General features: G+C 47.4%; 1 protein-coding gene across 1 annotated transcript; it reads right to left on the reverse strand.

Moving 5' to 3' along the window:
- Nucleotides 1–7,138: 7,138 nt before the first annotated feature.
- SFRP2 (secreted frizzled related protein 2) lies at nt 7,139–10,734 on the reverse strand. Its single transcript, XM_074541158.1, has 3 exons — nt 10,046–10,734; nt 9,351–9,431; nt 7,139–7,957 (listed from the first exon to the last, which is right to left on the reverse strand). Exons 1-3 carry the CDS (start codon nt 10,536–10,538, stop codon nt 7,653–7,655), a joined length of 879 nt encoding a protein of 292 aa, XP_074397259.1. The 5' UTR covers nt 10,539–10,734; the 3' UTR covers nt 7,139–7,652.
- Between the last annotated feature and the right edge of the window lie 2,764 nt (nt 10,735–13,498).

Here is a 13,498-nt window from a genome sequence, read left to right on the forward strand (position 1 = left end):
CTAGATCCTTTTTCTCCTTGAGAGGATCAAAGATAGAATGAGTGTGAGAGACAGACAAGCAGGAGGAGAGTTCAGCTGGCAAATGCTGCAAGCCTGGGCCTCGAGGTGCTCAGCCTTATCAGGACTACCATAAGACTGAAAAGCTGTATTTTTAATCACCAAGACTCAGGTGGGCTGAGCTCTGCCCTGCAGATAGTAATTCCACTGGCATCTCCTGCCTGCTGCTCTCCTGGCCTGTGGGAGCTGAAGGCTCCTTGTCATGAAGGGAAGATCCCTGGGGGACGCTTTAATGTGATCCAGAGCTATACCAAGATGAATTTGATACTGCAAATGCTTTAGCTGCCCTCACCAACTGGTGCTGGGCAAGCCACAGCAGCAAATCAAGACTGAGCCTGCTGTAATACACTTGTTTCTTTGGAAGTGTCTGGACTGAGGGCCTGTTTTTGAGGTGCATTTTATGTGACCTCCATGTGTTGCTTGGTCCCCATGCAGACATGGAGCTGGAACTGGGTATGTCCCCTGCTCAGCTGCCAAACTCATCACAAGCCACTCATGGTATCTGTTTTCATTCAGGGCTCACCTGGGGCTGGGCAGAAGAGCTGAGCCCACACACTGCCTGCCTTGTGTGACCCAGGAAGATGGTGGGAGCACACAGCTGGCAGTGGGGTGCAGAAAATGTTTGCTCTATGGAGCAGCTCCCATTTGGATGCAATGTGCAAACGATAAGTGTAGTTATTGCTAGGTGAACTTCACCCTAAGGTATGTTATGGCACATTACCAGCATATATGTGCTGTACTGTAATCCACATTCTAGATGTTTAGGTGGTCCTTTTGAGTTTCACATACAAGGAAATGCATCTCTTTCATCCATTTGAGATCAGTTCAGCTGGTGAGAGCATGGTGCTAATAATGCCAAGTTCACCGGTCTCATTCCTGTACGAGCCATTCACTTAAGAGTCAGACTTGATGATCCTTGTGGGTCCCTTCCAACTCAAAATATTCTGTGATTCTTTGTACTCTAACTATACTTTTGACTTTTACACTACTCCTTGCTATGTACTACTGAGTTGCAGCAGTTGCAAGGCAAGTGTCAACAGTTAATGTAGCTTCCAGCTGTATTGTATTGTAGACAGAAGTATTTAATACAAATTTTTCTTGTTCATCTACTTAAGTACAAAGTTGAGAAGGATGCTAATCTTCCTAGCAAGGCTTCTAAAGCTCAGTTCTGAATCGAGGGACTGATTTCCATGCAGTGTTTACTTGTGAAGGCAGAGCTAGCTTTAGCATTCCAGAGGTACCTTATGAATTTACAAAGTCTGTTTCTGTGGGGAAGCGAAGATGTCTTATTTCAGCTCTTCAAGTAAGTATCATATTCTAGTCAAATGTTGAAACCAAAGAGTAAAGACAAATTCATCATTTCATGTGTCGGATAGATTATAATACCACTACTTGCTAATATTTTCAGCAGTCTAGGTCCCATTTCCAAAATCCCTGGGTGCCCCAGGTACATTAAACTCTCTAAGGATGTCTTGCAGCCAGATTTTGAAATATATGTGGGTACCTCACAAAACAGATAAGCATCTGTAGGCATCTAACAGGATTTAAAATGCCTTCTTACGTTGTTTCCAACAAAGTTATTTTTTTTCCTCCTTCTGTTGTGTAAGTTACTGTAAAAATCAAAACCTAAGAATACTTCTGGAATCTTTGAACTTGTGCTTTAGTAGATTCTTTTGAAAATCCATCTCTATTTAAAACTCCCCATTGTGTGAAAAAAACCCCCAAACAACCCGCCATTCATATCACTGGGATGATTGCAGTGCTACAGATCACAGAATGTAAATGTGACAACTTTTCCCAGCTCAAGGAATTCAGCATCTGAAGGTAACAGGCTGTGTGAGGAGAATAGATTATCTTCAAATTATTTTCTTCCCTTGCTGAAAACAAATGATTAAACTTCCTAATTCTTAAATATGGTGAATTTTCTTGTCTTTCCTGATTCTTTTTTGGGGAGAGTTGCCCTTGTTCCTGAAATTCTACCTCTCAAAATGCTTTTGCCTTACCTGTTACAATTAAGCTATTGTTTTTCGTAGGAAAGTGGCCAGGCTTAATTCAAGTTGTTCCTCAGAGTAAACCGAAATGATTAATAGCTCTGTGTGTGCCTAATGATGTAAGCCCTGCAGCCACTAAAGCACCTGTCTCAGTGTGTAACCAGCCTGGGTTCCCTATGGTGCATGGCTGCAGATTCACATAACAAAAAAGGCAATTAAACAATGTTAGGGATTTGAATTTAACTAACAATGCAGGGAAATTGCTAGGGAAGGATTAGTTATCTCTTGCCTGATAAAAACAGGTATCTCTGGAAAACTTTTTAATTGTCCTTCCATAGCAGTTCCATATGGAAGGTTTTATGTGTAATGAAGACTGTCAGGGTTAAGCTCTGAAAACAAAGATCTGGAAAGCTGAAAGTGTTCTTAAATTAGCATTTCTGCTACCTTCTTAGATCAGTCCTAAATCTGCCAGTTGCTGCTAGTTTTGGCCATGCCTCTAATGGCAATCTGTTTTGTCCAAGCAGAAAATTCTCCACAATTCCAGCATCATTTTGTGGTCTGAAAATGACTCCAAAAGGATGATCTGCAGCATCTGGATTTTGAAAGAGCCGCATTAATAGTATTGCCTTATTGTGAGTCTTAGAAGGTATATGAGTACTTTCTTGTGTCTGTCCTGTAAGACACTGTACATACCTCTGACTTGTGCTGGTCCTTCTGGCTGGACAGCTGCTCTCTGTGTGTGGTGATTGGTTTTGAAATTTGCTCCATCAGCTGCTGCACAGTGCAGCTTTCTGTGTTGGCTGGTTATTTTGATCAGTTGTGAGAGCAATGGGCTGGCTGGCTGATTGCTGAGGTGTTCCTCCTGGCTGGGTGACAGGCGTGCTGGCTGACCCCAGCCAACTGGCTTTAACTCCAGTGGGGGATAGCTGCTAATATTTTCCAAGGCATCTAGGTGATTTAGGAGCCCATGGCTCACCCTGAAAGCAGTCGATGCATTTGGAAAATGTTACTGTATTAAACTCACCCCAAAGGGATATAGTGGGGCAAATTTATGTTTGCAAGAGAGCTTGGGGTCTTGGATTCCTGTGATGTGAATATCTTGCACTCTCCTCTTTGTACAGAGGCAAACAAGATCCATTCCTGTGGTTGTTTCACCAGACAGTCAGGCTGTGCTAAAACTACATCTGCTGATAAGAAAGCAACTTCTAGATAAATCATATAGGCAGGTCTCTGAAGCCTAGAAATAAGAACTTCTGGCTCCAATAACAAAAGCCTGGCTGCCCAGCCTAAGGAAGGCTGCCTACTGCTCTGGTAGCCATCAATCCATCGCCCTTCCTGTGGCACTGCCAGCTGTGACTGTGTGACCAAGGCTGTCAGAGCTGGTGGGTTTGGTGGGGATGGCAGTGGGCTGCCAAAGCAGCCAAAGCCAAGCTGCTCTGCTGGCTGCAGGGGAGGTCTGCTCTTGGTTGATATACCCTTCATGGCTCAAGAGAGGTAGAGACATCTGAAAGAGGTTTGAGAGAGGTGCTTCATGGCCCAAGATTGGAGAACAAAGGGTTATAACAACAGGGAGATGTGTAGGAGACCTGGTTACCAAGGAAATGTGTGTTCTACCTGTTTATTTTTCATTCTTGCTCACATATTCCTTAAATATCTTTATATTCTCCTGCTGCAGAATAGCTATAGTGGCCTGAGCCGATCAGCATGCGTCTGTGATGTTCCTTGTGGCAGCCAACTGCCCTTGTGTCCTCAGAGAAAATAATTAATTAAATTTACATGTCTCTTGCTGAATTTTCTGCATGGGTCTTTTTAAGTTTTGGGCTGGTCATTAGGATTTTTGTGGCTTGTGTGTAGTAATACTGCATGAGTTCTTTAATAAACCATTCTGAGGGCAAAAGTGTCTGTATGAGAGGGTAAGAGAGGGGCTGGGTGGCTTCTCTGTGAGTGCCTGAAGTGAATGAGATGTGAGGGAGAAAAAAGATTAAGAAATAGTGAAAGGACAAAGAGAACTATCAATAAGAAAGAAAGGAAAATACTGAGGAATATTGCTGATGGGTTTTAAATTTAAACTTGGGCAGGCAATTTCTTTACACACTTGAGGAGAAGAAGTTGGAGGGAGACTTGGTTGCTGTTATGCTTTCAAATTATAATCTAAGTGCTGCCTTGATTATACATCATTCTGATTGCTGTGGTCTAATGATTAGAGCATAAAACTTGGAGAAAAAAAATACTCTGTTTTTCTTGACTGTAAAAGACTTTCTGGGTGGTTTTGAATGAGTTATTTCACTTCACTGTTCCTCATTTTCCTGATCTGCAAAAGGATATTAACGCCTATTTTTGTGAAGGCAGTCTGAGAAACAAAATGGAAAATTCTGTATAAATGTCAAGTGTCATTATTATTGTTCTTAAACTAATCCATTGTAGTCAGCTGCTTTTATAGTTTTTATGAAAGCAAATACAATGGAGGCTACATAATTGGCTGCATAAAAACGTTGTTTTATTTAGAAAAAGACAAAAAGCGTCTGAAAAAATGCAGCAGTGGGTTGCCTTTCTTCATCAATTGCAAAAAAACCCCCCAACTTTGTTAGGAGTGGACCATACCAGGTAATAATTACTCTGAAGTATATGTGACACAATTATGAGAAGTAACAGGCTCTGATAATTTTTGTTATATGTTTGGCTCACTATTTTCCTGGCACAGTCAAAGATTTTCAGTTATTTTTGAGCAAGTAAGAATAAAAATGTATTTGTTTACTTCTTTGCCAGTATCTGGGAGGTGAAGTTTCCTCAGGCTTTAAAATCCTAATTTTCAGTTGAATAGTTTGCAATGTCTGGAATTTACATCACTAGAAGCTGTACAACAAGCATTGACACTTCTTGGTGAGGCGGATATGACCCATCTTTAAATACAATACTGTTAGAACAAGGTAATGGAACTTTGTGAAAAGGTGAATCCCATTACTTTTCACATTTGCCTAAATCCCGTTTATCTGAAAGGCAATCCTACCCCTGTCAATTCACCTCGAGAGTGGACAGTCCCAGTGATTCAGCCAAGGGCCTCATGCAGAAGGCTTTATCAGTAGGGCATCTGTATGGCAGGGTGCTCTTAATCCAGGACTCTGATTATGCTAGCAAAATTGAATGTTTGCCAGTTAAATTTGTTCTCCTTCTCCTGCATTCGTCCTAATATGAACAGGATTTTGCTGGTGTAACTGTGTTTATGTTGTGAAGGGGAATGTGATATGAGGTTTTTCTTTAAGACAGGGCACTTTTGATCATAGGTGGTATGTCTTTATGCGTTTAAGTAATTTGGCAAAAGTCTGTTATATGGTCTTGGCCTTAACATGACCCCAGAGTGAGTAACTTGTGACCTGTCTGTCCTCATCAGCATCAGTACTGCTGCCTTCCAGGACAGCCCAATTAAGATAATTTTATGGCTGCTGCAGGACAACTTAGTATCTGTAAGGCAGGCTGTGTGCAGCAGTCCTGGCTGTTCATTTTCAGTCCCCAGTGCCTGCACTGCAGCCACCTCCTCCTCAAAGTGCTTTCCTCCGTGGGGCACACATGCCTGTTTTCTGCAGGTTCACCTTCAGACAGCTCCTCTGTATCTGTGAGCTTGCTCCCTCTGAGCCCAAGACTGCTCAGGTACAGGCATTGCATCTCATCCTGAGCAGAATGGGTAGAGTGATAAAACATCCCAATGCAAATGGCTCTGGAAGATGATGGAAAGAGTGCTGGTGTTAGAATAATTACATGAAAAGAGTCAAATCTGTTTCCTGGTAAGTCAGGTTCATTCAGAAGAAAGGTTTTAATGACATTTCAGCAAGGTATTTAAATACAGATATTGTTTCACAAAATAATTAAGAGCCAGTTTGAAATGGGGATTTTGTTTGGTGATTAGTTACTTTTTTCCCTTTTAATTTTTTTTTTAATTGTACTTTTGAGGACATTTATGAGGATTGCTCTTTTCTTGCATGGTCAGCATCCTACCACTGTTTGTACCAGGTATAGTGAATGCATTAAGACTGTGGGAGAGAGCAAATAACTCATTTTTCTGAAACAGTGTACATGCTGGATCTTTCCTTTTCATCTTTGGATTCTGATGATGAAAAATTACACAAAATTTATTAAAGTAACAGGATTTTCATTTTACAGAAAACTCTAGTGTTGGATTTGTATTCTGTCAGTGAAGAGTTAACATAAAATGTTCTTGGGAATATCGGACTGCTCATGGGGCTGTCAGTGAAGCTATGAAGAATTTTCTGTGTGTAACAGCACTGGGAAGCAAGACTATTTTTCAGGGTAAGTACAATAAAATTCAGATAACACTCTTCATCAGAAAACATTTGTAAGAAAAATGCTGAAAAATATTCATTTAGTTACACTATTAGGTATCTTTTATTTTCTTTCTCAATAAGTATAGTGAGTGTACATACACACAAAAAAATGCCTTGCTCTACCATTATTCTGAATTGCAAGTAGCAAATGACATTTTCCTCCTTAATATGTCTTTTTCAAGAAATGGAAAGATGGATTTAATTTTTAAGACTGTGGTCTCATTGCAATTCCATGTCAGGAAAGTCCTCTGAGAAGATGAGAAAATGCAGGCAGCTGAACAAAGGAGCCACAGAAAGGAAGCCTCATCTCCAAGAGCTCAACAGACACATATTGAAATGAGCTGACTGAACCTCAGTCCTGTGTCTTTTGGGCTCATCTTTGAGGAAATGAGGTCCACTAGAGATTTTCTGATTGCAGAACTTGAGGCTTCCTTGTGCTTTTCTACTGGTCACTTAGGGTGGAATGACAAATTCTGCTTTACCATGACAAAGTCCAGTTGGACATCTTCCTCCCAGTTCTCCCAAAATGGATTAGAGTAAATACAGACAGAGACAATAAGTAAACTATGATGTAAAGTTTATATACAAGAATATAACATTTATCTGGAGTATTTACAAGGTTAATTAAAGCAATATTTTACAACTCTTTCAGATTAACCACTAGGTATATTACAGTTAGGCTACAGATGGTTTAATTTGCAAAACAATTAAAAAAAAAAGTGGATTCAGATCAACCAGCTCCAAAACTTGTACTTCTTTTTTTTTTTTTTTTCTGAGAGAGGGCTCAGACTTGTGGAAAATAGAAAGTGAGAATGGTTAATATACTCTTACTGGTGCCTATGTATCACATGCAAGAGTCGTGAGGTGACCTTTCCAGCGCTGGCTCGGGTGGGAGCCGTGTCAGCTCCACTGTGCCAGCCCTGCCGTGCCACCACAAACATGCACGCACACAGAGAAGCAGCAAGATAAATGAACCAGCATTACCAAAACCAAGAGGGAAAGACCTCAGAGCAAAGTCACATTTGCAACCATAAAAAAACCCCAAGCTTTAAGCGAGATACTTTAATGCTTCCCAAAAATAGTCATTTTTTTTTTTATTACATTTTAACCTATGTACAAAAACTGAGGGGGGTTCTTCCCCTCTCGGGCAGCTGTGCCTCGTGCCCACGGCATCTGGAGGCTCACAGGGGCCAAAGCAGGAAGGAGCTGGAGGCCCAGAGAGCTTGGGACAGGGGTGGCTGCTGGAGGACAGCCAGAGCCGAAGCCATTAACACTGCAGTTTGCGGATGCTGCGGGAGAAGCGCTTGAAAGCCCGCTGCCCCTTCTGCCACCGCTTCAGCGAGGTGATCACCAGTTCCCCAGCCTGCTTCTGCCCCATCACCAAGTAGGGGACATTGATGTCGTTCATCTCATCGCAGGTACACTGGAGGCCACCTTTGAGCCAGAGCACTATCTTCCTCAGATCTCTTTCTGTCAGCCCATTCAGCTTGTAGATGGTTTTGCTCTTTGTTTCAGGGGTGATCTTGGTATCCCCATTGATGTAGGCAATCTCCTTCACTTTTATCTTCAAGGCTAATAGAGCAAGGGGAGGGGGAAGCGGGGAGAGGGAGAGAGATTGAGAGGTTTTTTTCCCATTAGTGCACATAAAGAGGACCTGGGGAGGGAGGTGCTCTATTGCTAATTAAACTGTCAGGGCTGACAGAAGAGGCAGCAGGTGGCTCCATTTCTAAAGCCACAAAGGGCATGCAAGTCATTTCAGTTTGAATCAACCTTAGGGTTGAGGTTTTTTGGATTTCTTTTCTCCTCTTTCCCCTCCCCCTCTTTCCCCTTCCTTTCTAAATTAATATTTTTTCCAGCTTTTCTCCTGTTTGCAGCAGAGAGAGGGCAGGTTTGCTACACTAAGCAGAGCACTGTTTTTTTTTTTTTTTTTTTTGCTTGGAGAGGGCAGCTTTCCTGAAAGTAGCGTTTGAAGGGGAGGCGGGGAGGCAAGTACCTAGACCTAATCTGAAACCTGATCTCTGCTGCAGCTCAAAACCTCTACACTTAATTTATTAGGCTGGAGAGGATTTTAGGCAAACCTGTAAGGAAATGATATTTCACATGCATTGTTTTTTTGAAAGAATAGATCCCATGGAGGGCAAATTGGTCCAACAGCTGCATTCGATTTGGTAAAATAACTAGGAGGGGGTTAAGAAGCTGTGGGGCATGTTTAGCTTTAGGAGGATTTATCTGAGTGCAATTTGCCAGGCCAAAACTATTGATTGTTTTAGCAATTACGTCCCACAATCTTAGTTTCAGGGTTTGGGTGGGTTTTTGTTTGCTTTTTTTAAAGAAAGACTTTTGAATTGTTGTAGATACTTATACTACAAATCTGTTTCCAGGTATTAAACACTGATCTATTGTAAAAGGATTCCCCTCCTTATTCCCTTTTGCTCTTGAAATGCTAATGTGTGGATAATGTGTCCTTCAGTTGTCTGTGTTGAAGGGGCTTTCTTGTCCTCCTCTAACCCCAGATCTTCCCATTAAGTTTATATCCCCAATTGTCTGTGCATTACCTTCTCTGTCAAATGATATATAGAGCTTCATTCTTAATCTGCAGAGAGTCTTTCTTACGATACACTGAGATTGGTCATGCAGCTCTGTCTGAAACATCTAAATGAAGCTTTGCTCTACTTCTCCCCAGGCAATAGTCTGCATGAAAGATTCTCTTTTTTTTTTTTTTCTCATTTTACTTTCTATTGGGTTTGCCAGCAACATCCACATAAAAGAGCACTACTTCAAAACAGTAAACAGAAAGGAATGATAAAAAGGGCTACTTTTTACTCCAAGGTGGAATTCTGTGTTTCGTGACCCGACGGTCAAAGCCCTGCCTTTATTCAGGCACATCTCTGACTGACTCCACTGGGAGCTGTACCTGATCCTCGGCTCTCAAGTTTCAAGCGAGAGGATCTCTGCTTCCACTTACCAAAGTCGTTTTTGCAGAGGTTTTCCACGATGTCATTATCATCCTCATTTTTGTTTTTGCAGGCATCACAGACCTTGGGTGCTGCAAATGCAAGCATACAGTCCCCGTCAGACCCAGGGAGAAAGGAACAGCAGGTGGCGTTGGGAACCCCTTGGGAACGGCCAGGATGGAATCCCTTCACCCCAGCGACCGCTCCTTCTCCCCCCAGCCCCGGAGCTGCCCGAGAACTTTGTGCCGCCTTATCCTGCGGCAGACCCAGGGTCACGGTGGGATTTTAAGGTCACGCCTCCACCAAAAGTTTTTGTTTTAGCGGGTAAAAAAGTACAAGGGGAGTGGGGAGGGAGGTCGGAACACGACACAGAGCCCCCCAGCTCCGAGCTACAGCGATGACTCTTGTTCAAGGCGATCGGCCCTCTGGATGCCGCGCGGCTCCAGCGCCGATCCCAGACCTTTCCTGTGAGGATGGAGACGGGCGCAGGCCGATGACAGCTCCCCGACAGTGCCGGCGGTTTCCCCGGGCCCCTTGGAAAAGCCTCCCTGAGCCTGGTCTGCGGTCACCTCCCCGCTCCGCCCGTCCCGGAGCCCCGGGGCTGAAGGCAGACGCCTTCCTTCCCGCGCGGAGGGGCCCCGCTGTCGGGGCGCCCCGTCGGGGTAGGTGCTGCCGCTCCGGGGGCGACCCGGCCGCTCCCTCTTACCTTCCCGGGTGACGGGCAGGATGTGGTCGCTGCTGGCCAGCGGGATGCACAGGTCGTTGTCCTTGGGGAAGCGGCTGCAGTCCAGCATGTCGGGCCAGGGGAAGCCGAAAGCGGACATCACCGGGGCGCAGCTCTCCTTCACCTCCTCGCACAGCGAGTGGCAGGGCTGGATGATCTCGTCCAGGTCGTCGATGCAGACGGGGGCAAAGAGGGAGCAGAGGAACTTCCTGGTGTCGGGATGGCACTGCTTCTGCACCAGAGGGATCCAGGTGGACGCCTGCTCCAGCACCTCCTGCACCGTCTCATGGCCCAGCAGGTTGGGCAGCCGCATGCTCTGGTACTCGATGCCCCGGCACAGCAGCATCGGGGCGGGGATGGGCTTGCAGTTGGAGCGCTTGTAGGAGAAGTCGGGCTCCCCGAAGGGGAAGAGCCCGGCGGCCGAGCCCATGCACTGGGACGCCAGCAGGAGCAGGGCGCAGAGGCGGCGCTGCATTTTGGGGCGCGCAGGAGGCGGAGGGGGGGCTGGCGAAAGGCTCGGGGGGCCGGGGTTACGGGGCGGGCGGCGCGACGCTACCTCAGCCGCAGGCAGCGTCCCCCAGCCCGGGCTCCTGCTGCCAGGCGGGGACGAAGAGTCTGAGCGAGATGCTGGGGCAAACGGGAGTTTTCTGGATTTTTTTGTATGCAAATAGCAGGGGGAGCGGGGGCTGGGAGGAGCCTGGTGACAGCCATCCAAAAAGGATTGGTCACTACTTTCTCGGTCTGCTTTTGCTCAGGGGGATTGTCTTTTGGCAGGAAATCTTTGGAAGGAACATTACCGTGCGAGCACGGAGAAGGAGGGAAAGATCCCGGCGAACAAAGAGCCCCGGGGAGCTCCTGTGCCGGGCAGGGGCCGCGGGGAGCTGGAGGTGAGCCCTGCCTCTGGCACAGCTGCTGCGGAGCCGCCGCGCTCCCCCGGCACCCCCTGCCCGCCTCTGGAGCTCTCGCCAGCGGACGGGAGATGCGGCCGGGCCGCTTCCCAGGCGAGGGGCGAGGCTGGCGGCTCCCTCATCCCCCGGGGCGTGTCTGGCACCTCCGGCCCTTCCTTGCGATGCTGGCAGGGCTCGCCCCGGGCTGGAGCCGCAGGCAGAAACTGAGGGCTGCCGGCACCCCCGGGCCCAGCGCCCAGCCCTGGGGCTGCCAGGCGGGGCCCTCCTGCTGCCCCCCAGCCCCTCCTGCTGCCCTCCAGCCCCTCTTGCTTCTCCTGCTGGCTCCCCAGCCCCTCCTGCTGCCCTCCATCTCCTCCTGCTGCCCCCCAGCCCCCGGCTGTCCCCTGTCAGGAGAGCGGGGGCTGCAGCAGACCCGGGCCCCGCAGCCCCTGGATGGCCCCCGACTGCCAGTGGGGGATTTCCCCGGGTGGAAGAATCCAAGCGCTCTCGAAACACTAGCACGTTTTCCTGAGGCTAAAAGCGCGGGCCTGGCTCCGTGCAGTGCAGGCACATCCCTTTCCCTTCACTCCTGTCTTCACCTAGAAACTCCCTTAAAAAATTGTGTTTGTGTTGATTTAACACCAAGGGGAAGACAACAGGCAAGGCGCTGGGATCACAACTCAGCTTCAGTGTGCTTTGGATAATTCTTGGATTTTTAGTAATATTATTTATGGGATTATTATTGAAAAGAGTAGGCCTGTGTAGTATCATTTTGTGGTAAACCACATTCATTAATCAGCTACTGAATATTTCTCCTTATAGAGATGTTTTATGGGAAGCTAGCCTCAACCATAATGACTTCTGTAAATTGCAGAATCCCTGTACATCCAATTTCCCACTGGGCTTCCCAGAGGTGTGACTCATTGCTTGCGGCACAGGAAGGAGATGGGACCTGCAGCATTCCCACCAGGAAAGCACAGGTCTGCCATGCTGGAATGGCTGCAGTGCTGCCCCAGGCTGGATGCTGTCACATGTGAAGCCAGTGACAGCTCTTCCAGTGGGGATTCCAAGATCCCTTCCAGTGGGCCAAGATGATGAATGTAACCTCCCTGTAGGTCAGCTTCTCTCCTGAAGTTTGATACCTGGAAAATAAATATCCTGAATGTCTAGGATCACTTATGGTAAAGGTTAAAAGTAGTTTATTTCTTACAGGGCCACATATTCTTGCCATTAATTACTTTTAAACAGAGCACATGTAAGATGCTGGCCTCAGGTGCCTTCCATAGGACTGAGCCCCATTGATGGCTTATGGTGTCCATTTTAAGCCTATTTTACCGAGTGCCAGAGGCTGTAGCCTTTGTCACTTGCCAGGAATGTCCCCTCCAGCTCTTAGTGCTGGTTCTGTAAGCCTCTGTCCCCAAACTCCTCTTTGGTGGAAGGAAATCTACCAACAGGTTTGTTTTTACCCTGAATGGTTGGGCTGTCCACCAGGTCTTCGTAAAATGGACAAGTTTGTGGCTTGTTTTTCTCTCCTTTTTTTTCACTGCTTCTCATTTTTTCAGAGTCATTGATATCACTTCAGGTGGATTTCAGCATGACTGGAAGAACATTTGCCTGCTCTATAAATTCCCTGTATGCTATGGATAGGCTATGTGGAAGCAAAGACCCAAAGACTGTTTAGACTAGAGATAATCACCCTTTCTGTGGTGGAGGATGAGACACTTCTGACACAAACCTGCTCCTTCTTTTCACCAGAATTGTTTGCTTGTTTGCTTCACCAGCCAACAGGAAATAAGCAGGAAAACCACACGTTTTCCTGGATTAAGCTTTGATTTGAAACAAGGTTTTATTGAGACCTTATTATTTCCACTTTTAATGACCCCCGGTGAGCTCATTTACCCTAAATTTGAAATGAGCGGGGATCACGTAAACAAACCAACCCACGCCTGCAGACCCGAGCAGCCATTGGTATCCTCGCTGTGACCCCTTGCAGGTGAGAGCGCCAGAGGGCGAGGCTGCTGTCAGTGCCCCTGGCTGCCGGCTCGGACACGGCGTTCCCAGCCTGCGGGCCCGCGTTCGCCGTGGCTGCGGGGCAGCAGTGCCCGCTCACCACGACCCCTTCTTCCGAGGGTGCAGGCGCAGCTCGCCCTGCCGGCCCGGCCCCGCCTCGCACCCCCAGCACGGCGCTGCGGGTGGAGCGGGGCTGTTCGGCTGCCCCACCGCGGCTGTGGGGGGCACACGTCGGGGCGGAGCGGGGCTGTTCGGCTGCCCCGGTGCCGCTGCACCACCGCGGCTGTGGGGGGCACACGTCGGGGCGGAGCGGGGGATGTGCCCGGGGATGTGCCTGGCTCGGCCTGGGAGCGTCCCCGGGGGCGGCCCGCGGGGGTGTCCCGCTGCACGCCTTCGGGCCAATAAACATTCCCGGCCCCACGCTAATTGGGAACGGAACTAAGGAAGGAGCAGTGCCGCCCCTCCGGCCCCCGGGGCCTTCAACCCCTCCCCGCCCACGCCCCGGCCCGGCCCGGCTCTCCAGCGCGGGTGCGGGCCC

This window comes from Zonotrichia albicollis, chromosome 5, assembly GCF_047830755.1.
Source record: "Zonotrichia albicollis isolate bZonAlb1 chromosome 5, bZonAlb1.hap1, whole genome shotgun sequence".
In the NCBI taxonomy this organism is placed as follows: domain Eukaryota; kingdom Metazoa; phylum Chordata; class Aves; order Passeriformes; family Passerellidae; genus Zonotrichia; species Zonotrichia albicollis.

What these genes read in the sequence shown, in the direction of transcription:
- SFRP2 (XM_074541158.1), bottom strand. Translation starts at nt 10,538, where the DNA reads ATGCAGCGCCGCCTCTGCGCCCTGCTCCTGCTGGCGTCCCAGTGCATG. An exon ending in CCTGCCCGTCACCCGGGAAG is followed by an intron (nt 9,432 to 10,045) that starts GTAAGAGGGAGC and finishes TTGCATTTGCAG; the next exon opens with CACCCAAGGTCTGTGATGCC. An exon ending in CCTCTGCAAAAACGACTTTG is followed by an intron (nt 7,958 to 9,350) that starts GTAAGTGGAAGC and finishes TTGCTCTATTAG; the next exon opens with CCTTGAAGATAAAAGTGAAG.